This window comes from Cetorhinus maximus, chromosome 24 (genome assembly GCF_964194155.1).
Source record: "Cetorhinus maximus chromosome 24, sCetMax3.hap1.1, whole genome shotgun sequence".
NCBI lineage: Eukaryota > Metazoa > Chordata > Chondrichthyes > Lamniformes > Cetorhinidae > Cetorhinus > Cetorhinus maximus.
In genome coordinates, this window is record NC_135902.1 from 38,807,659 (window position 1) to 38,832,487 (window position 24,829).

At 42.3% G+C, this 24,829-nt stretch overlaps 1 protein-coding gene across 5 annotated transcripts in view; it reads left to right on the forward strand.

The window, feature by feature from the left end:
* Positions 1–24,829, forward strand: part of LOC144699801 (lysosomal alpha-glucosidase-like) — a 125,073-nt gene that overhangs the window by 92,648 nt on the left and 7,596 nt on the right. For all 5 annotated transcript variants that reach the window (XM_078571051.1, XM_078571050.1, XM_078571054.1 and 2 more), the window contains exons 8-17: positions 351–482; positions 1,814–1,924; positions 2,870–2,983; positions 5,448–5,532; positions 9,878–9,995; positions 11,101–11,234; positions 14,380–14,531; positions 17,329–17,477; positions 19,393–19,534; positions 20,050–20,148. In XM_078571051.1, coding sequence (XP_078427177.1) covers positions 351–482; positions 1,814–1,924; positions 2,870–2,983; positions 5,448–5,532; positions 9,878–9,995; positions 11,101–11,234; positions 14,380–14,531; positions 17,329–17,477; positions 19,393–19,534; positions 20,050–20,148 — 1,236 coding nt within the window. The remainder of the gene's footprint in view (positions 1–350; positions 483–1,813; positions 1,925–2,869; positions 2,984–5,447; positions 5,533–9,877; positions 9,996–11,100; positions 11,235–14,379; positions 14,532–17,328; positions 17,478–19,392; positions 19,535–20,049; positions 20,149–24,829) is intronic.

Genomic DNA, 24,829 nt, shown 5'->3' on the forward strand with positions numbered 1-24,829 from the left:
ACTGTCAAAATGTGAGCGGAGTCTTCAGAGTAGGTTGCTGGGTGTGGATTGGCCTGAAGTCACCTAGTTAGATGGAGGCTTTGTAGTTGCAGAGCATCAACCAGGCAGGGAAACACCTCAAGGAAGAGGTGCTTAATTGTGGTAGGGTTGTGTTAACACAACTTGGCAGAGCATATGCGCTGTACTGAGTGCCCTCTTCACTTGTTTACTCTGGACATGTAAGAACAGATAGTGAAGTAGAATAAATAGCGAAGGGAGTTTAAAATGTATGGATGATGCACCCCTCTGCTTCACTGATTATCAGCAGGATACTGGATTGTTCTTTTTGTTCATGGTTTTCCTTCCTGTAGGATGTACAGTGGAATGACCTAGATTATATGGACCAGAAAAAGGACTTCACCTACAATTTGCAGCACTTTGGAGACTATGCACAGATGGTAAAAGAGTTCCACCAGAAGGGCTTGAAATACGTCATGATCGTGGTGAGAAGAAACACACATTATCCAAGAATAATAAAATATTTCAACCATTGCTTTGATCCCAGTATTAAGAATAGAAATTTTCATGTTTGACATAAAAATGCACCAACAATTTAAAATAGATATAAATGTTAAATTTCCTCCAGGGATGCTCTTTCCTTTCCTTTCATTTCCCACATCTGTATAGTTCTTAAGCTGTATGTACTGTGGATTTCTCCATAGTGTGAAGTTGTGAGGCAGTGGTGGACTGATTTGGATTACATTTTCTCTGCTGTGGGTAGTGCAGGGATTGAAACATTCCAATCCAGAGTTTAATGTGTGTATTTCTTGTGGGTTTGGGGAAGGGCAAGGAATGATCATCCATGCCTGCAGGAAGTTAAAAAACAGAACATGGGTTATAGTGAACATAGCATATGATATATAAAGGATTTATGAAGCTCAATAGCACCATGAAGTAGGCATAGCTCATGAAAACCATCAAGTAGTAGGTAAGAAGCGTAGTAGTACTGAGCAGACCTGAACAATTTTGCCTGCTCCTTGGCAAAAGATTCTGAGTTTCTGTTCAAGCTGGGGTGGTGGTTCCAAACAGTGTGTGTACTGCTGATGTGTTCAGGAAATTCCCTTAGGATGCCTCTCTACAAACAGAAAATTCAGTTGACATTTTTCCAGTTTTGGAATTTTTTCTATTAATGATATACTGCATGAGGTGTAAGAAATTCAGAATGTAGAATATTGTTGATTCTTCAGGAAAGACAAAAGACTGCCTGAAACTACCTTTATGATTTCTCAGCCTATGTATTGTGAACTTGAGCTGTCAGCATCAGATGAATGCTAGAAATCAGATTTATGAGCAAGAAATGTGAGATTGCAAATCTATTTTAAAAATGTGGATGCTGCCAGACCTGCTGAATGTTTCCAGCATTTTCTGTTATACATATAAAAAATGTGGAGTTTTTGTTTTTCAGAATAAAATAATGCAGTGTTTGGTACAGTACTCCTTTTTCTTCCCCAACACAAAATATTTCTGCTCTTGAAGACACCAACTCTTTTGGAATACAATCCGATGGGTGCCAACTGCTCTCTGGTACATCAACCAAATGGCAATGCTTGCAATGTGAACTTAGACATGCTAAGCATTGATCTGTTATTCAACCACATGGCAGGCAATCTTGCTTTTGTCCAGTGTTGACACATGTTCACGTGACTTCTTAACATGCTATGGTACTTATTTGTCGTCAGCTTTTGAAGTTGGGTTGTGTATCTGTTGTGGGTCTCTCCAACTCTATTTTCCTTAAGGATTCTTAACACTGACAGCTTTTTGCTTTCTACTGTAGGATCCTGGTATCAGCAGTACGCAGACACCAGGGAAATACAAACCATATGATGACGGTGTGAAGGGAGGTGTTTTTATCAAAAATGAAACTGGCCAACCATTGATAGGAAAGGTCAGTGCAGCTATGAGAAATTTCGATGTTACATTTAATTTTTCCATTTGCTAAATTGTAAGTGACAACAACTGTGTTATTTTACCAAAGCTCCTTCGTATGAAGAAATGAAAAAGATCTATAAATCTTCCAGGGAAAAAAATATTTACTGAAAGTGCTGTTAAGGGTTCTGAAAGTATCAACTGCAAGCTCACTAGTAAGTCACTCTCAGGACAGCACCTTTATCCAAAAGTTTCATTCATCCATGAGAAAAGACTGTTCATTTCAAACTCTGCTAATTCAGTACCTGTGCATGGATCCAAGTGCAATTCCATTAGACATAATTGCCATTAGTTGTGATGATGCAGTCAGTTTATTGTGAAGTTACGTTTGAATGCGTATCTCACTAGTACAATCACTTTAAGATAATATTGTACAACAGGCACCATCATCATTAAGCATCTCTGAGTTGGAGATGTATGTCTTAAAATCTTATCTTATTTAAATTGTATAAGGAGACGTACAAATGAGCATCTGAATTGCATTGAGTGAAACAGAACTAGTCATTGTGAATTTCTATAATAAGGGTCAGGATGAAGTTTAATTTCAATTGAAATAAAATGAGAGTTAGGCATCCAGTGTTAGTATAAGCACTGTTGCGCATCAAAAGGTTTGATGGAGTGTAAATCTCTTCTATATTCTGTAACAGCAATGTGCCTGAGCACACCTTAATGTAACATGATTTTTAAAAGTTCTCACACTACCCCTTGAGTGCTTTCTAAATAAAATCACAAATGACGCTGCATTGAAGTTAATTACCATGACATACTGAACACAAGACGATCCGAACCCATTGCGCGTTGCAACCAGCAGAGAGATTCTCATCCCACCCGGCTAGACTGGATTTGAGCTTGCACACCACCCAGTCTCTAAAATTTACATTGTATTCTGATCTATTTTGTTTAGGTTTGGCCTGGTCCAACTGCTTTCCCAGATTTTACAAACCCAGAAACCCATACCTGGTGGTACAAGAACATTAAGGAGTTTCATGATAAAGTGCATTTTGATGGGTTGTGGATTGTAAGTATGCAAACTAACCTAAAAATTTCTGTCTTGTGATGAATTGATTGGTAAAGCTGTGCAGAGTAATGCAATGTGCATTTCATTTCTCATTCAAAATGTATTCTTCATTTGAAGTTGCATTATTCAAAATATTTGATAATTCAGATACCTCTAGCACTAATTTTCTACTTAGCTGTGTGATTTAAAGTATTTAATTCAAATTATTGGTTAATGGAAATATGTTAACTTACAAAATGACTGAATTATTGGGCTGGATTGCATAAACACAGTAAAATACAAGAGGACAAGCATTACTGGAAAACTGAGGATATATATTTGGTCCTTTCTGTCACTTAACCAGGCTCTACCCAATTATCTGTATAGCCACTTACAAGTTTGTTATTGCTGTTGAATGGCAGCATTGAAATACTGAAGATATTTTTCTTCAAGAAACAGGTCATGCTTTTGTATTAAAAATGGCACTGCTTTCACCACTTGTTGTAATGTAGTAATCATCATCGTTGGTGGCAGCGGTCCCTCAGAATTGTGGATGACGCCCATCAGGTTTGGTAAGACTTCAAATGACTGAAGTGCCCAATTCTGGATCCAATGGGGACATATTGTTTCACAGGGGAGGGGAAATCACAGCCCCAGGCTGGCTTCCTTCTCCTTCCTCTGCTACAGCTGTTCTGCTTGCTGTCAAGTCACTGAGCCTTGAAGTGACTTGAGCCGTGATGGACCAGGTGATGCCATACCGAGCGATCAGCAGCACTCTCCTCCCAATCAATGGTGTTAATGCCTCCGTACTTTACGGTGACCTTGAGCGTGTCCTTATACCTTTTCCTTTGGCTGCCCTTTGAGCATTGGCCAATGGAGAGCTGTGAGAAGAGAACCTGCTGAGGGAGGCAGTTTTTGGGCATCTGGATGCAATGGCCTGTCCATCAGAGTTGGTTCAGCAGGAGCAGGGCTTCAAAGTTGGTAGACGCAGCTTCTCGGAGGACGCTCACGTTAGCCCAGTGGTCCTCCCACTTGATCCCCAGGATTTGATGCAAGCACAGCTGATGGAAGCTCTCAAGGATCTTTATGTGGCGTCGGCAGACAGTCCATGTTTCACTGCAGTAGAGGAGGGTGGTCAACATAATGGCCTTATAAACCAGAACCTTTGTTGACTTCCAAAGGCCCCTGTTGTCAAAGGCATGTTGGCACAGCTTGAAGAAGGCAGCACTGGCACAGCTAACTCGGTGTTGGATTTCTTCCTCAATGGTAGTCCCTTGGGAGAAGTGGATGCCGAGATAAGGGAAGTGCTGCACAAACCCCAGAGCCACCCCATCTATGTGGATGGCGCGAGGGATGCCCAACTGTCCTGGGGAAGGTTGGTGATAGACCTTCATCTTGATGATGTTTAAGGACAGGCCAAGCCTCTTATACGAGGTGTTGGAGAGGTCAAGAGTCCTTTGAATGTCCTGTACAGAGTGAGCCATCAAGCAGCAGTCATTCACAAACCGAAGGTCATGGGTGTCCATGGTGGTGAGTTTTGCTTTTGCCAGGAAGCAACCAAGGTTGAAGAGCTTCCCATCCAGGCAATACTGAATGCTGACACCAGGTGGTCGGTCATCTCGAATAAGGTGGACAATGATGGTCAGTTAAATGGTGAACAAGATGGGAGCGATCACACAACCTTGTTTGACCCTGGTCCAGATGTGAAAGGTGTCAGTTTCAGATCCTCTATTCAGGACGGTGGTGGTCATGTTGTCATTCAGGAGTCTCAGGATGGTAACAAACTTCAACGGGTAACCAAAGCGTTGGAGGATGGTCCGTAGAGCTTCACAATTTAAAGGATCAAACACCTTGGTCAGGTCGATGAAGGCGAGGAACAATTCTTTATTTTGCTCCCGACGTTTTTCCTAGATCTGCCTAGCCACAAAGACCATGCAGTAGTATGAATGTAGCCCTTTCTACAAAGGTCATTCCAGGCATGTTCATCCGTGCGTGTTTAAGTCTGATCAGATGGTGAAAAACCAGCTAGAACAAGAGTATATGTTGAACTGTATTATTTTATATGTTTAAAATGAAAAGACTTCTAAGTGTAAATGATCATACACTGCCATTTTTATTACCTCCCAGAATCATCAGCTTCTATATCATGCACAAATTGCAATGAAATGTAAACTTTAGAAGGAAGGCAACTGGAATGTTCAATATAAGGATTTATTCAGGACAAATCTGTGTTTTGTAGTTAATTTGCCTTTATTTGTGAAAAAGTACTTGTAGCAACTGGTACAAACTGTAGGTTTAGACAGAGAATTGAGCATGTTTGAAGTTTAGAGAATGCAATATTGAAGGGGTGCCATAAGCTGAAAATCAGTGGGGGGGTTGTCTGAGAGATGTGGAGGAAGATGTATCTGTCTGGCCTGACTGAAATTAACATTTTTATTTAAGCTAACAACATTAATTAAATAAAAATAAGTTATTTGCTTCACAGGATATGAATGAACCATCCAACTTTGTTACTGGAGCAATAAATGGCTGCCCAAACAACAATTTGGAAAATCCTCCTTATGTACCAGGTAAAAGCCAATTCATTAGCAAAAGCAAGAAATATTTTTCAACTTTTCTGTACAATTTCTTTGCCGTAATGGTTAAGGTATTTTTTTGCATTTTGTACATAATTGTTTAGCGGAGAGATGGTGGCATAGTGGTAATGTCACTGGATGAGTAATCCAGAGGCCCAGGCTAATGCTCTGAGGGTTCACATCCCACCATGGCAGCTGGTGGAATTTAAATTCAATTAATAAATCTGGAATTAAAAGCTAGTCTCCGTAGTGGCAACCACAAAGCCGTTGTCGTAAATGTCCTTTAGGGAAGAAAATCAGGAAATCTGCCGTTCTTACCTGGTCTAGCCTACATGTGCCTCCAGACCCATAGCAATGTGGGTTGACTCTTAAATGCCCTCTGAAATGGCCTAGCAGGCCACTCAGTTGTATCAAACTGCCACAAAGTCTAAAAGGAATAAAACCCAACAGACCGCCCATCATCAACCTAAGCACCAGAAACGACAACAGCAAACCCAGCCCTGTAAACCCTGTAAAGTCTTCCCTTGCTAACATTGGGGGCTTGTGCCAAAGTTGGGAGAGCTGTCTCACAGACTAATGAAGCAACCACCTGACATAGTCATACTCACCAAATCATATCTGACAGGCAATGTCCCAGACACCACTATGACCATCCCTGGGTGTTTCCCGTCCTGCTGGCAGGACAGACCCACCAGAGGTGGTAGCACAGTAGTATACAGTTGGGAAGGAGTTACCCCAGGAGTCCTCAACATTGACTCCAGACCCCATGAAGTCTCATGGCATCAGGTCAATCATGGGCAAGGAAACCTCCTGCTGATTGCCACTATCGCACCAGCATCCGCACTCCCCCCGCCATCCCCTTCAGCTGATGAATCAGTCCTCCTCCATGTTGAGCATCACTTGGAGGAAGCACTGAAGGTAGCAAAGGCACAGAATGTATTCTAGGTGGGGGAATTCAATGCCCATTACCAAGAGTGGCTCAGTAGCACCCCTACTGACCAGATTGGCCAAATCCTAAAGGACAAAGCTGCTATACTTGGTCCGCGGCACATGATGAGGGAACCAACAAGAAGGAAAAACCTACTTGACCTCATCCTCACCAGTCTACCTGTCGCAGACACATCTGTCCATAACAGGATTGGTAGGAGTGACCTCGGCACAATCCTTGCGGAGATTAAGATCAGCCTTCACGTTGAGCATACCCTCCATTGTGTTGTGTGGCACTACCACCATACTAGATGGGATAGATTTTGCTAGCAACTCAAAACTGGGCATCCATGTGGCGCTGAGGGCCATCAGCAGTAGCAGAATTGTATTCAACTACAATCTGTAACCTCATGGTCCAGCATATTCCCCACTCTACCATTACCATCAAGCCAGGAGATCAACCCTGGTTCAATGAAGTGTTCAGTAGGGCATGCAAGGAGCAGCAGCAGGCATATCTAAAAATAAGGTGTCAACCTGCTAAAGCAATAACACAGGACTATTTGCATGCCAAGCAGCAGAAGCAGCTTGCAGTGGACAGAGCTAAGCTATCCTACAACCAACAGATCAGATCTAAGCTCTGCAGTCCTGCCACATCCAGTCATGAATGGTGGTGGACAATCAAACAACTAAGCAAAGGAGGAGGCTGCACAAAATCGTTAATGTCGAGGGAACCCAGCTCATCAGTGAAAAAGACAAAGCCGTAGCATTTACAACCATCTTCAGCCAGAAGTGTCGGTTGGATGATCCATCTAGGCTTCCTACTGAGGTCCCCAGCATAACAGATGGCAGTCATCAGGCAGTTCAATTCACTCCACGTGATATCGAGAAACAGCTGAAGGGACCGGATACTGCAAAGATTATGGGCCCTGACAACATTTCGGCAACAGTACTGAAGGCTTATTCTCCAGAACTATCGCAGTCCTGGCCAAGCTGATCCAGTACAGCTACAATATTGGCATCTACCTGGCAATGTGGAAAATTGCCCAAGTAGGTCCTGTTCACAAAAAGCAAGACAAATCAAACCTGGCCAATTACTGCCGCATCAGTCTACTCTCGATCATCAGGAAAGTGATGGAAGGTGTCGTCCACAGTGCTATCAAGCAGCACTTACTTGGCAATAACCTGATTAGTGCTGCTCAGTTTGGGTTCCACCAGGGTGACTCAGCTCCTGACCTTATTACAGTCTTGGTCCAAACTTGCAATAAAAGCTGAACTTGAGGTGAGAGTAGCTGTCCTTGATATCAAGGCAGCATTTGACTGAACAAAACATCAAGGCGCCCCAGCAAAACTGAAGACAATGGGAATCCGGGGGAAAATTTTCCACTGATTGGAGTCATACCTAGCATAAAGGAAGATGGTTGTGGATTTTGGAGGACATCGCTGCAGGAGCTCCTCAGGGTTGTGTCCTAGACCCAACCATCTTCAGCTGCTCATCAATGAACTTCCCGCCATTGTTATGATCCCAGCTACTGCTGGACAAGTCAGATCCCAGGGTGGAACCTGGCTTGATAGATCCTAACTTTTATTTTTTGTTTAGAAACATGGAGAGTGGCTACTGAACAGAGTCACAGGAGTCGGCTGATGAACTTTTAACAAAAAAAACATTTATTAAACAAGAAAAGATGAACTATATTACAATACTGCTTCATCCACAATCATACCTTTACAGATATATAGAGATTCGTAAAGATAACACAAGTTACAAAAGCTCTCTTACACTCTAATGTTCACAGTAAGTACACAGCCCATGTAAACCAGTAGGCTACCTGTGGTCAGGCTCCCCACACCCTGAAACTAAGTGACAGATGCCACCCCAAATAGATGCTATGGATCCCTCATTAACTCCCCCCAGATGCTTGTCACACCGTGAGCTAACCAGTCTCACTGAACTCCATCTTTCACACGAGGGTTTCCAATCTCCACGCTCGAAGAACCTGCTTTGGAATCTTCTCCAAAACTACGCTTTCTCTCAGACGCCTTCCACAAGAGTCCACCTCCAGGTTTCGAACTCTCCTACCGACGTTCCTACCGACGTTCCTCCCTCCCGGGTGGCTACATGCTTTCAAGCTTTGCCTTCCACATACTTCCTCTTAAATGCTCAGCTGTGCTTCAAGTCTGCATCCGGCAGCTTTTTCCCTTTAAGCTTGGAGCCTTTCTCAGCTCCTCACTCTTAACAATATCTATTCCTGATTCCTGTTCTTTCCCTTTGACTCAAACTTCCCCCCTTTCTTAACATACCAATGCAGAAAAATAAATTAAACTTAATCTTAAAGCCAAAGCTCATTCCTAACGCCCAAAATGCAAATATAACTTACTTAAACTCTCTAGTTCCTAACATCATTATAAGGTCAGAAGTGGGGATTTTTGCTGATGATTGCACGATGTTTAGCACCTTTGCTACTCCTTAGATAACATCCATATGTAGCTAGACTTGAACAGTATTCAGGCTTGGACTGATAAGTGGCAACATTCACGCCATGCAAGTGCCAGGCAATGACCATCTCTGACAAGAGAGAATCTAACCATCTCCCCTTGACATTCAATGGCATTGCCATCACTAAATCCCCCACTATCAACATCTTGGGGGTTACAATTGACCTGAAACTGAACTGGACCAGCTATATAAATATTGTGGCCACAAGAGCAGGTCAGAACCTGGGAATTCTGCAGAGTGTAACTCACCTCCTGACTCCCCGAAGCCTGTCGACCATCTACAAGGCACAAGTCAGGAGTGTGATGGAATACTGTCCACTTGACTGGATGAGTGAAGCTCCCACAACTCTCATGAAGCTCAACACCATCCAGGACAAGGCAACCCATTTGATTGGCTTCCCATCCACCACCTTAAATATTCACACACTCCACCACTGATACACAGTGGCAGCAGTGTGTACCATCCACGAGATGCACTGCAGCAACTCATCAATGCATCATCGACAGCACCTTCCAAACCCGCAACCTCTACCACCTGGAAGGACAGAAGATGCATGGGAACACCACCACCTGCAAGTTTCCTTCCAAGTCACACACCATCCTGACTTGGAATGAAATTGTGTTGCTTCCTTGTCGCTGGGTCAAAATCCTGGAACTCCCTCCGTAACTGCACTGTGGTTGTACCTACACCACATGCACTGCAGCAGTTCAAGAAGGTGCCTCACCATCATCTTCTCCAGGGGAATTAGGGATAGGCAATAATTGCTGGTCTAGCCAGTGATGCCCACATCTATGAACAATTTTTTTAAAAGTGATTTGTTTTCCGTTTTCCTTCGTTGTGCTTGGCCCTCTGATTTTTGTGGCAAATAATTTAATCAGCTCATTATGACAATGACTGTTTTCTGTTTGTCTTTTACAGGTGTTACTGGAGGAAATTTGAGATCTCGCACACTGTGTATGTCTGGAAAACAGTATCTATCATCACATTATAACCTGCACAACCTCTATGGGTTGACTGAGGCCATTGCTTCCCATGAGTGAGTGACAATTGAAACAGCAATGCAATAATTTTATAGGACATGGATGCACTGTTCAGTGTAGCAAGGCAATACTTTTTGAATGTTGTGCAGGATATATTTAAACATTTCAAAACAAAATTTTTAATTCAGCTTGACATTGCTGATTGATCTTCAGTATTTTGGCAAACGGCTGTACTTTATGTGTGAGCTTTCAAGATGCATATTTTCAAGCTATCCACTGCGAAATCCTACCCTCGCGAAATGCACATAAGTGCGCATGCCCAGTATTAATCACTGAATAGCAAACAGGAGAAGAAAACCTGATCGATTTTTGTTCTCCATAACCCAAGGCATCAATTTGAATTGTAGCACCTGTACATTGCTCTGGCTCAGATCACTTAGTTCAACACAAACCAGTAACCAAATGGGATCATCTTAGTCTCAATAGTTCAGCTACTCATTCAACAAAGTCACTGAGTCATTTGGGGGTGAGGGGGTGCTGGTTTCCTGATTGTGAATTAACAACATGCTAGCTACTCTAAAAGCCAGAGCCAGCCCACTGCCCCAGAATCCATTTAGGTTACAGAAAATATCATTACTTGTTTATTGATGCATGACACCTCTATTTGAGTCTGACCCTGGTGGCCAGTAATTCTAGAACATAGCCTGACTGCTTCACATTTCTCCAACATCAGTATCCTCACAGCAGAAACACAATAATATTGTAATGTTTGTTATATATGATTTCATCAATGTAGTGGCGATGCTCTAAAATTGAGGTTAAGAACGCCCCAGAAGGAATATAAAAGCACAGGTGCCAATGGAACCCAATGACTAGATTCTGTCTTTTATTTTTACAACAGGATAAATATGGCAGAGGGATGCCAGCAGCAACCATGGGTGCTATGTTTTGCCTATTAATTTTAAAAGCCCATTACTGAACTGGCTTGTCAACTTCTTTTAAAGTGATGATGCATCATTGAAGAAAGAAACGTACAAAAGTAGTTTCAATATAACCAAATATCATTTGAGAAATATAAAATAGATTGTATATTGGCAGTAGTCGGTTGATGCATACTTTAAGCCACCCTTTGTTTAACATTGCCTGTTTCCTTATGTTTAGTGCTTTGATCAAGGTAATAGGAAAACGTCCATTTGTGATTTCGCGGTCCACATTCCCCAGTCATGGCCATTATGCTGGTCACTGGACTGGGGACATCGCGAGCAGCTGGAATGACATGTATTATACCATCCCAGGTATGGAAATAAACATGAAGTTTTGACACCAAACTGAAGCACGATCCTACTTTCCAAGGAGGTTTCCTGAACTGAGTGTTTCCAAAACCAGAACTTCAACTTTATGAATTTGCATTCTTTTCAAAATGTATAATTGCTACGCTAAAGTTTTACATCCCAATAGTTGTGTTATAACCATCAGCGTGGCTCAGTTGGTAGCACCTTCACTCCTGGGTCAAAAAGTTATGGGCTGAAGTTCCACTCCCAGAGCTGAGCATAAAAATCAAGGCTGACTGTCCAGTGAAATACTGAAGGCTGCCACACTGCCTTTCAGATGAGACATTAAACCAAGGCCAGGCCTGCGCTCTCCAGTGAATGTAAAAGATCCCTTGCCACCATTTTGAAGAAGAACAGGGGAATTATCCCAGTGTCCGAGCCAATATTTATTACTCAATCAACATCACAAAAACAGATTACCTGGTCAGTGACAGGAGACATTGTAATGTAGGATAAGGAAATGGCAGAGACATTAAACAAATACTGTGTATCTATCTTTATGGTTGCCACAAAAAACATTCAGAGAAAAGTGAGGAAACAAGGGCAATGACAATGTGGAACTTAAAGAAATGAGTATTAGTTAAAAAAAAAGTACTGGAGAAATTAATGGGACTAAAAGCCAACAAATTCCTTGGACCTGATAGCCTGTGCCTTAAGGTTTTAAAAGAGGGGGATGCAGAGATAATGGATGCACTGGTTTTGATCTTCCAGAATTCCCTAGGTTTTAGAATGGTCACACGGATTGAAAGGTAGCAAACGTAATCCCGCTATTCAAAAATGAGGGAGAGAGAAAACAGGGAACTATAGACCAGTTGGTCTGATATCAGTCATTTATTACAATCATCTATTACAATCTATTGTTAGGGACCCGGTAACACTGATAACTTAGAAAATCATATTATGATTCAGCAGAGTCAACATAGATTTATGGAAGAGAAATTGTATTTTACAAATCTATTAAGAGTTTTTTGAGGTTGTAACTGGCAGGACCGTTGAGGATGCAGTGTATCTGGATTTTCAACAATTATTTGATACGGTGTCACACAAAAAGCTATTACACAAAAAATTGGGCTCGTGAGCATGGATCAAGCATAATTTAGCAGATAGAAAACAGTAAGAATAAACAGGTCATTTTCAGGTTCAGGTTCGCATGCTTCAGCCTGGGGTACTACAAGGATCAGTGCTCAAACCTCAGCTAAGTACAATATGTACAATCTATATTAATAACTTAGATGAGCATAATGAGGCAAAGGGGCTGAAAAGAGATATACACAGGTAATATGAGTGGACAAGAATGTGGCAGATGAATTATGATGTAGAAGTGTGAAGCTATCCACTTTGGTAGATAAAATAGAAAAGCAGAATAGTTTTAGTTAGAGACTGGAAAATTTTGATACTTGTACATAAATTATTGAAAGTTAACTTAACAAGCACAATGGGAAATTAGGAAAACAAATGGTGTGTTAGCCTTTATTACAAAGAGATTGGAGTATAAGAATAAAGTCTTACTGCAATTATATAAGGCCTTGGTGAGATGGCACTTGAAGTACTATGTACAATTTTTGTCTCCTTACCTATGAAAGGATATACTTGCTATAGAGGGAGTGGAAAAGGTTTGCTGGACAGCTTCCTGGAATGAAGGAATTGTTACATGATGAGAGACATATGGACAATGTCTGTACGCCCTAGAATTTAGAGGAGTGAGAGGTGATCTTGTTGAAACATGTAAAATTCTAAGGGTCTTGACAGGGTAGATTCTGTCAGGGTGTTTCTCTTGCTTGAGGAATCTACAGCTAGGGGACACAGTACCAGAATAAGGGGTCAGCCAATTTTGACTAAGATGAGGAGAAATTTCTTCACTCAGGATTGTGAATCTCTAGAATTCTCTTCTCCATATGGCTATGGATGCTGGGGCATTGAGTATATATGAAACCAATTGATTTTTGGATACTATGGGAATCAAGGGTTATGGAGGTAATGCTGAAGATGGAACTGAGGTAGAAGATCAGCCACGATCTTATTGAATGGCGGAGTAGGCTTGAAAGGCCAAATGGCCTACCTCTGCTGCTTTTTCTTATGTTCTTATAACCATGACCATTATATTATGTGATTAATCAACCAATTTCTCATTTACCTCTAAAAATGTGAAGCTATGGAATGTTTGGAGGAGAGGCCTATAGTCTTTCTTCAAGTTTTTTGTTTTTCACCGCTTAGCAGTAAGATTTAATTGTGCTTTTCTAATGCCTACAGTACCAAAACAATATCATAGTAAAATTAACACTATTGTGAACCGATAGATATCACATTCAACGGAAAGAAATATCTCGCAATATGTTAGTTTAGATGACTCCTAAGAAGAAAAGTTTGTCTTCAACCAAATATAAGCAACTTTTTATTCTTTCACGGGATATGGGCATCACTGCCCATCCCTAATTGCCCTTGAGAAGGTGTTGATGTGCCACCTTCTTGAACTGCTGCAGTCCATGTGGTGTAGGTACACCCACAGTGCTGTTAGGAAGGGAGTTCCAGGATTTTGACCCAGTGACAGTGACGGAACGGCGATATAGTTCCAAGTCAGGATGGTGAGTGGCTTGGCAGGAAACCTGCAGGTGTTGGTGTTTCCATGCACCTGCTGCCCTTGTCCTTCTTGGTGGTGGAGGTTGCAGGTTTGGAAGGTGCTGTCGAAGGAGCCTTGGTGAGTTGCTGCAGTGCATCTTGTAGATGGTACACATTGCTGCCACTGTGTCCATGTCTTACAATGAAGCAAACGGCTCTGCCTGTGCTATTGTACATTGGCCACTAGGATATACATGACAGAAGTACAAGGTGTTTCTCATTATTTTTTCTTTAATCCCTCTACCTCTTCATATCTCCACTTGAGGAGACTAAAGATACAAACTTATGTGTGCATGAACGCATTATGAATCAACATGCTGTGGGTATTATGCCAGCAACAAAGCCTTTATATTAAAACCTATGTTTTTAATATTTTTCCTGAGGGCAGTCATGCTATTTATTGGTAATCAATTATACAATTTAAATGTCAAATATGCATTGTGAAAGATCAAAAATATAAAACTCTTTGTGCGTTGTCTTGTGTCTTTCACAGCAATAATGCTGTTTAACATGTTTGGGATTCCTCTTGTTGGAGCGGATGTCTGTGGTTTTCAGCAGAGCACCACTGAAGAACTCTGTGTGCGCTGGACACAACTTGGGTCGTTCTACCCGTTTATGCGGAATCACAATGGCCTGAATCAACCGGTTAGTCCTTGAGAGACCAGTAAATATTGAAGTTGGCTTGAAGAGTCTAATTTAGTTCATTATTTTAAAGCATTCAATACATAATATTGTAAATGCAGAGAACAAAATTAAAAGATTAGTTGTTGGATTACTGTTTGGCAGCAGAATATGTGAAAAAGTTTTCAAATGGTTACCTATGACCTTTGTTAATGGAAAAGAACTTGAGTTGTGAAGAATAAGTAGTTTACCATATATTGTCTTCAGTTTAGAATATATGTGCACTTTTGACCACTTTTTGTGCATATTTTGCACATATTTGTACACTTTTGTGCAATCATTTTGCATGCAAACACTAAACAGCAAAAAACATTTTTTTATGTTTGATTGCGTGATTGTCTTATGAAGAGAGATTGAGGAAACTGGACCTGCATTCTCTAGAGTTTCGAAGAATGAGAGGTGATCTCATTGAAACTTACAAAATTCTTTCAGGGTGTGATTGGATAGATGTAAATAGGATGTTTCCCCTGGCTGGTGAGTCTAGAACCAAGGGACACAGTCCCAGAATAAGGGGCAGGCCATTTAAGACTGAGAAGAGGAATAATTTCTTCACTCAGAGGGTGGTGAATCTTTGGAACTCGCTATCCCAGAGAGCTGTGAAAGCTCAAGCATTGAGCATGATCAAGACAAATCAATAGATTTCTGTATACCAATGACATCAAGGGATATTGGGATAGTGGGGGAAACTGCACTGAGGTAGATGATCAGCCATGTTCTGTTTGAATAGCGGAACATGATGGGCCGAATGGCCTACTCCTGCTCCTATGTTTATGTATTCAACTCAGTAGTGCTATCTGAGGTCAAGCAGCTCTTGCTTCTGCACTAAGAGCCATCACTATCCAGGAAATTTTCTCGACTGTCAATAGCAGCATCGTGACTGACGACATTGCTTATCACGAAGCATGCAAAACCAATTCAAGATCCTTCCTCATTGAGGTAGCGATGTCAGTCTTCTCATCCTTTTTGACCTGTCTGCAACCATTGACACTGTTAACCACACCATCTTCCTCCAACGTCCCTCCACCGTCATCCAGCCGGGCAGGATTGCACTCTCCTGGTTCCATTCTTACCTTTCTAAATGTAGTCACCGTATCACTTGCAATGGCTTCTCTGCCTGCTCCTGCACTATTAACCCTGGTCATCCCCAGGAATCTATCCTTGGCCCTCTCCTATTTCTCATCTACATGCTGCCCCTCAGTGACACCATCCAAAAGCACAGCGTTAGTTTTCATATGTACACTGGTGACGTCCAGCTCTACCTCACCACCATTTCTCTTGATTCCCCCACTGTGCTAAATTATTAGACTACTTATCCAGCATCCAGTACTGAATGAATAGAAATTTCCTGTAATTAAATATCTGGAAGTCTGACGCCATTGCCTTCGATCCACACTCCAAACTCCCTTCCCTCGCTACGAACTTCAGCCCCCTCCCTAGCAACTGTCTGAGTCTAACCAGATTCTTCACAATCTTGTCATATTTGCCCCTGAGATGAGTTTTCGACCACCTATTTGTGCCATCACTAAGATTGCCTATTTCCAACTCTATAACATCACCCAGCTCCACCCCTGCTAAAGCTCATCTGCTGAAATTCTCATTCATGGCTTTGCTACCTGTAGACTTGACTGTTGCAACACACTCCTGGCTGCTTCCTACGTTCCTTCTCCATAAACTTGAGGTTACCCATGTCCTTACTTGCACCAACTTCTATTCATTTATCACCCTATGCTCGCTAACCTACATTGACTCCCAGTCAAGCACTGCCTTGATTTTAAAATTCTCATTGTTGTTTTTAAATTCCTCCATGTCCTCACCCCTCCCTAACTTTTGGTTCATCTAATTCTGGCTTCTTGAGCACCCTGGTTTAAATGCTTAACCACTGCTGGCCATGTCTTCAGCTGCCAGGCCCTAAGCTCTGAAATTCCTTCTTTAAACCTCACTACCTTTCTCCCTTTAAAGTGCTGCTTAAGATCTACCTATTTGGCCAAGCTTTTGGCCATCTGCCCTAGTATCGTCTTACGTGGCTCAGAGTCAAATTTTATTTTATACCACTCCTGTGAGACACCTTGAGATATTTTAAGTTAAGGGCACTATATGAATATAAGTTGTCGGAAGGAGCCGTGGATGAACAAAACAAGAAGAATTGGTGCTCGGAGTTAAATTTAAATAAGTGTTTGGCTTTTTAGATATAACTTGTTTTCAACCTAAACATTTACATTTTGTTAAAGCAGGATGACATTTGTGTTGGGAGTCATGGCAAGATTTGATGCCTCTTGGCCCCACTATACCAGCTAAAGAAAAATGCACAGAAAGGAGAAGCCTTAAGAAGCAAACAAGACAACATGTCTTGATCCGAGTCTAGTGCCTAAGTATTTGAAGGCGCCATGTTAGTTTCTCGGGGGCTGAATGTACACGTAAGTTTCCAATAAGGTGGACAGGAAGCAGACTCTCTGCCACTATATTGGTGTAAGGAAAAAAGTGCATCTCAGTTAACTCACTTTCCTCATAGATTTTAAGGACTTGCTTGAGGGCTTCTGCTGACATCCAGTGACCTAAACGTTAAGGCCTCTTCTATGATGAGCTATTTGTGGACACCTATTGGATATCCATGGCCCATTGGTTATGGAGACTCAAGGCCCAATATTAGGCCTGTTCATTCAGGCTCAGGGATCATTCCCTGTGTGTCCATGTTTGGCACAAATGAGTATTTGCCACTCGATGTGATTACCAGTTACAAAGGACTCTGTATTTTGTTTTGCAGCCTCAGGAACCATACGTCTTCAGTGAGTCAGCACAATCAGCAATGCGGAAAGCTCTCTTCACTAGATACATGCTGCTGCCTTTCCTTTACACACTGTTCCACAAAGCTCACTCTGCTGGAGATATGGTTGTTCGGCCACTGTCATTTGAGTACGTTACCTTTTTAGTACTATTTGAAATGAGATTTGAAAATAATAGCCATATCTGAGGACAGATTGAAACTACTCCAATCTTTTCTTGTCCCTGTGAATTTGTTTCAGATAATCCAGTCATATTTTAATTGAAACTTCAAACTTTTTCCGTTGGTTGACTCCACAACTAAACTTTGGGTCATCAGAAACCTCGTGTTCGTATTTTACCATTCAGATTACTTCTGAAGCAAAACCCTCTTTTTTTAACAGTTTTCACATCCTTGCCTGGTCATGTCCTGGAATTGGGTGTAGATTTTTTTTTGAGTGTAACGAGGCTCCGTTCGTCCAGGTCTGTTCAACCAGATTTAGACTGACTGACTATAATATGACATTCCAATCTGCACAAGAGATTATTAGCAAAGTGAGAACACATGGGATCGGGGGTAATCTTGTGATTTGTGTTGGTAATTGGTTGGGAGGTTGGTGACGTAAAGTAGGAATAAAGGGTTTGTTTTCCGATGGCGATGTCCCTGGGGCTGCAGATTTTCACCACATATGCTATTGACTTGGTTAAAGGAATAGACTTTTATATCTAAGTTTGCAGATCACAGTAAGTAGTGTGATAGGAGAATGAAGAATAAAGTGACATAGACAGATTAAGTGAGTGAGCAAAATTATGGCAGATGGAGTTCAATGTGAGGACATGTGAACTTATTTATTTTGGATCTGAGACAGACAAATTGGGAGTATATTCTCAATGGTAATAGCCATGGAGGAGCAAAGGGATAGAGGTATCCACGCATCACCAAATGTTAATGCAAAAACCTAATCAGAAAGTCAAATGGACTGTTGGCCTTTGTTCAAGGGGGGGTGGATGACAAGGGGGAGGAAGTTGTGCTACAGTGGTACAGATCCTTGGTCAGACTCCATCTGGAGTACTGAATTAAGTATTAGGGACAGGACCTCAGAAAAGATACATTAACCTTGGAAGATGTACAGTACAGATTCACAAGAATGATACCAGGCCTTAAAGGTTTCTTAGTTGAGGACAAGTTACACAAACTTGGCTTGTGCTACCTTTAGAAGATTAGAGAGTAATCTAATCAAGGTATTTAAATTGATAGAGCGTTGGTAGGGTAAATTTAAAAAAAAACTATTTCCTGTAGGGGGTATGCAGAACAAGAGGCATAATCTTAAAATTAAAACTAGGCTATTTGGGAATGAAATCAGGTTATACTTTTTTCACAGAATGGCTAATGAAAATCTGGAACTGCTCCCCTAAAAGGATCAAGCTGAAATATTCATGATCAATCAATAGATTTTTATTGTTAGGGTACTAAGGCATATAAAACAAAGGTGTATAAAAGGACTTGAAGTACAATCAGCCATAATCAAACTGTATGGTGGAACAGGCTTCAGGTGCTGAATGATCATTGGTCCAACTGCAAACATCAGTTATTTTTGGTGTAGCCTGGGAGTATATTCTATCACAGCATTTTGTAATTCATTATATTTTGCCCATGCTAATGAGAGGGCAGATGGACAGCCTGCTCTCAAACATTAACTACGTTGCTCTGAGCCAGCTGGCTGGAGTAGCCGAAAGCTGACTTTACATACAATATTTCCTGCTTATCCCCACTTCAAGGAGAAGTGTCTGGCCTTTGTTCGACATCATCCCACAGCAGCAAAACTAACTGAGTTTGGGTACTCAACAGCAAGATATTGAAAGTCTTGCGGCATCAGTTACATCTAATGTTTGTAAATGTACATGTGACTGTCATTGCCATCTCATGTTTTTTTTGTTGGAAAGTATTAAAATTTCCATATTAGTACTTTAAAAAAATAGAAATATTTAAATAGCTTCATCTGATCTATTTTGTCAGTTGTGTTGGAGTTACACCAAATAGGTAAATGCTGCCTGTTCTTCGCTTCAGATTCCCTCAAGATCCGAACACACCAAGCATTGATCGTCAGTTCATGTGGGGGGAGACACTTCTCATCACTCCAGTATTGGAACCTAAAACAGTGGAGGTCTCTGGTTATTTTCCCCCTACAACATGGTACAATCTATACAATGTAAGTGTTATATTATTCTCATTCTTGAACATGTTCTTACATTCACTATAGTCCTGGATAGTGTACTACATCATGTGGTCACTGAATCTGCATTTGTGCCATTGCTTTATCTAAGATCCTTTTCAGATCAGATCATGCTCGTCTGTTTAGCGGTCTCATTTATCTCTCTATTCCAGTTCAGTTTGCTTGCTCTACAGTATTGCTGGACCAACCTAGCTTTTATGCAGATTGTTTTGCTTGTGTGGAATCAGAGACAAGTCAGAAAAAGGCTTTAGTCCAATGTTGGTCTTGTGAAGCACAGAACAGTTAAAATGAGAATTCAGTGATAGGAGTTTTCAACTCCACCAAAAGTCAGAATAAATATCTACTCCACTCCTTTGTGGAAATCATGTCGTAGATCAGTTAAAGTCAACCAAGTTATTCCCAATATACAATATGTGTGTGTGTTTATGCGTAAAGCTACCAATTTGTCATCATTTTATTACCTCTCTGATTTTGTGTATTTCAATGTCTAGGGTTCCTCCATTCATAGTAAGGGCCAATACGTTGTACTACAGGCACCCTTGGATACCATAAATGTTCATGTACGAGGAGGCTGTATTTTGCCTACGCAGGTACGAGTATATAAGTAACTTCAGTGGAGGTGAAATTTAAGTTATGGAGAAGTGCAAACCAGGTGGCAGCACATCAGCCACCATTAGACATCCTGTCCGATTTTCCTTTCCCATTTTGTTTTTCTCCCAATGTTGAACTTTACTCTCAACTTATTTGCAAAGTGTATATTGGAACACATTTAAAGGTTAACATTTTCACTGCAAGGCACAGTTTTGCCATGAGACGTTGTGACATTGTCATAAGCCTGTAAGTTACAGAACTATACATATGTACCAAATGCTGTGGCTTCCTGTGACAATTCGTCAAATATACATCGTGGAGCCTATTAAAAAGAACTGACTTCAACAGAGAAAGAACTGCATATGTGCAAATTATAAAGTATTTTCCATTCTGATGACACAAAAAAATGAAAAATTCCTTTGTAGAATAGTGGCTGACTGAAAACCAAACTGGTTAAGGTAAAAAAAAAATGGTACCAGTTCTCAGACCCAGGACATTTGACACCTGTTGCTGCTACTGCTAATGAATCGTAGATTTCTACAGCACAGAAGGAGGCTATTTGACACATCACATCTTTGTTGGCTCTTTGAAAAAAGCTTCAAATGTAGTCCCAAACCTAGCTTACTCTCGATAACCCTGCAAATTACTCCTCTTCAACTGCATGCCTTTTAAACAATCTTATGGATTCTGATTCCACCACCCTTTCGTGTAGTGCATTCCAGAACTTAACCTGCTGTGTGAAAAAAATTCTCTTCATTTCCACTCTTGTCCTTTTGCCAATTATTTTAAATCTGTGGCTTCTGGTTACTTTTTGATTTCATCATTCACAGGATGTGACACCATGGCAAGGCCAGCACTCATAGCCCATTCCTGCTGACCTACTTGTCAGAGGAAACGGTTTCTCCCTACTTGCTCTATGAAAACACTTCCTAATGTTGTACAGGTGGTGGTTAGTGGTATTGTCATTGGTAATCCAGAGACCTAGGGTAATGCTCTGTGGACCCAGATTTGAATCCAATAAAAATCTGAAATTAAAAATCTAATGATGACAATGAAACCATTGTCGAAAAAGCCCACCTGGTTCACTAATGTCCTTTAGGAAAGGAAATCTGCCGTCCTCACCTGGTCTGGCCTACATGTGACTCCAGATCTGCAGTAATGTGATTGACTCTTAAATGCCCTCTGAAATGGCCTAGCAAGCTACTCAGTTGTATCAAACCACTAAGAAGCCATTAAAAAGGAGTGAAACCAAGCGGACCACCGGCATCGACGTAGGCACAACAACAACAGCCCAGCCCTGTTGACCATGCAAAGTCCTCCTTACTAACATATGGGGGCCTGTGCCAAAATTGGGAGAGCTGTCACACAGACCAATCAAGCAACAGCCTGACATAGTCATACTCATGGGATCATGCCTTACAGATCATGTCCCAGACACCACCATCACCATACTTGGGTATGTCATGTCCCACCGACAGGACAGATCCAGCAGAAGTAGCAGCACAGTGGTATACAGTCGGGAGGGAGTTGCCTTCAACATCGACTCCGGCCCCCATGAAGTCTCATGGCATCAGGTCAAACACGGGCAAGGAAACCTCCTGTTGATTACCACATACTGCCCCACCCTCAGCTGATGAATCAGTACTCCTCCATGTTGAGCACCAGTTGGAGGAAGCTCTGAGGGTGGCAAGGATGCAGAATGTACTCTGGGTGGTGGACTTAACTGTCCATCACCAAGAGTGGCTCGGTGGCACGACCACAGACCAAGCTGGCCAAGTCCTAAAGGACATAGCTGCTAGACTGCATCTGCAGCAGGTGGTGAGGGAGCCAACAAGAGGGAAAAACATACTTAACCTCATCCTCACTGACCTGCCTGCCACAGATGCATCTGTCCATGGCATTATCGGTAGGAGTGACCACCGCACAGTCCTTGTGGAGACAACGTCCTGCCTTCACGTTGAGAATACCCTCCATCGTGTTGTACGGCACTACCACCGTGCTAATTGAGATAGATTTTAAACAGACCTAGCAACTCAAGGTTGGGCATCCATGAGGCACTGTAGGCCATCAACAGCAGCAAAATTGTACTCAACCACAATCTGTAACCTCATGGCCCAGTATATCCCCCACTCTACTATTACCAGCAAGCCAGGAGATCAGTCCTGGTTCAATGAGTGTAGGAGAGCATGCCAGGAGCAATACTAGGCATACCCAAAAATGTGTGTTAATCTGGTGAAGCTGCAACACAGGACTATGTACGTGCCAAACAGCATAAACTGCAAGTGATGGGGCTATGCAATTCCAGAACCAACAGATCAGATCTAAGCCCTGCAGTCCTACCACATCCAGTCATGAATGGTGGTGACCAATTAAACAACTCAGTGGAGCAGGAGGCTTCACAAACATCCCCATCCTCAATGATGGAGGAGCCCAGCACATCAGTGCAAAAGATAAGACTGAAGCATTTGCTACAATCTTCAGCCAGAAGTGCCGAGTGGATTATCCATCTCGGTCTCCTCTCAAGGTCCCCAACATCACCGATGCCAGTTTTCAGCCAATTCGATTCACTCCACGTGATACCAAAAATCAGCTAAAGGCTCTGGATACTGCAAAGGCTATGGGCCCTGACAATATTCCAGCAATAGTACTGAAGACTTGTGCTCCAGAACTTGCTGTGCCCCTAGCCAAGCTGTTCCACTCCAGTTACAACACCAGCATCTACCAGCAATGTGGAAAATTGCCCAGGTATGTCCTGTAAACAAAGCATGACAAATTCAACCTGACCAATGCCACCTCATCAGCCTACTCTCAATCATCAGTAAAGCAATGGAAGGGGTCATCAACAGCGCTATTAAGCGGCACTTGCCTAGCAATACTCTGCTCACTGAACCCAGTTTGTGTTCTGCCCAGGTCACTCAGCCTCTAATCTTATGACAGCCTTGGTTCAAACAACGACAAAAGAGCTGAACTCCAGAGGTGAGGTGAGAGTGACTGCCCTTGACATCAAGGCAGCATTTGACTGAGTATAGCATCAAAAAGCCCAAGCAAAACTGGAGTCAATGGGAATCAGGGGGAAAACTCTCCGCTGGTTGGAGTCATACCTAGCATAAAGGAAGGTGGTTGTTGGAGGTCAGTCATCTCAGTTCCTGGACATCACTGCAGGAGTTCCTCTGGATAGTAGACTAGGCCCAGTCATCTTCAGCTGCTTCATCAGTGACCTTCCTTCCTTCATAAGGTCAGAAGTGGGGATGCTCGCTGATGATTGCACAATGTACAGCATGCAACTACCACTCCTCAGGTAGTGAAGCATTCCATGTCTAAATGCAGCAAGACCTGGACAATATCCAGGCTTGGGCTGACAAATGGCAAGTAACATTTGCGCCATAGTAAGTGTTAGACAATGACCATCTCCAACAAGAAAGAATTTAAACAATGGCCCCTTGACATTCAATAGTATTACCATCGCTGAATTCCCCACTATCAACATCCTGGGGGTTACCATTGACCAGAAACTGAATTGGACTAGCCATATAAACACTGTGGTAACAACAGCAGGCCAGAGGCTAGGAATCCTGTGATGAGTAACTCATCTCCTGACTCCCCAAAGCCTGGCACAGGTTAGGGGTGTGATGGAATACTCTCCACTTGCCTGGATGAGTGCAGCTCCTACAACACTCAAGAAGCTTGACACCATCCAGGACAAAGCAGCCCACTTGATTGGCACCACATCCACAAGCATTCACTCCTTCCACCACCGACAAACTGGCAGCAGTGTGTACCATCTACAAGATGCCCTGCAGGAACTTACCAAGGCTCCTTAGGCAACACCTTCCAAACCCACGACTACTACCATCTAAAAGGACAAGGGAAGCAAATACATGGGAACACCACCACCTAGAAGTTCCCCTCCAAGCCACTCACCATCCTGACTTGGAAATATGTCGCCATTCCTTCAGTCGCTGGGTCAAAATCCTGGAACTCCCTCCCTAACAGCACTGTGGGTGTACCCACACCACAGGGACTGCAGCGGTTCAAGAAGACAGCTCACCACCATCTTCTCAAGGGCAATTAGGGATGGACAATAAATGCTGGCCTAGCCAGCGATGCCCACATGCCGTAAATGAATTTTTAAAAAATCTCTATTGGGTCTCCTTTTGCTGTGAGGACGATAATCCAAGCTTCTCCAATCTCTCCACCCAACTGAAGTTCCTCATGCCTCATATTGGAGACCCAATAGAGGTTTTTTAAAAATTCATTTACAGCATATGGGTATCACTGGCTAGACCAGCATTTATTGTCCATCCCTAATTGCCCTTGAGAAGATGATGGTGAGCTGTCTTCTTGAACCGCTGCAGTCCTTGTGGTGTGGGTATACCCACAGTGCTGTTAGGGAGGGAGTTCCAGGATTTTGACCCAGCGACAATGAAGGAAAGGCAATATATTTGCAAGTCAGGATGGTTATCCTGGTTTACCCCCAACTTGCCCTCTCTAGGGCCCCGACATCCATCCTGAAGTATGGTGCCCAGAATTATACACTGTTCCAGCTTGGGCCGAACCATGGGTCTGTGAAGTCTTAGCATGACTTCCTTATTTTTGTTTCCTCTGCCCCTTTTCACAAAGCCAAGTATCCCGTATGCTTTTTAGCTGCTTACTGCACTGCTTTGCCACCTTCAAAAAACT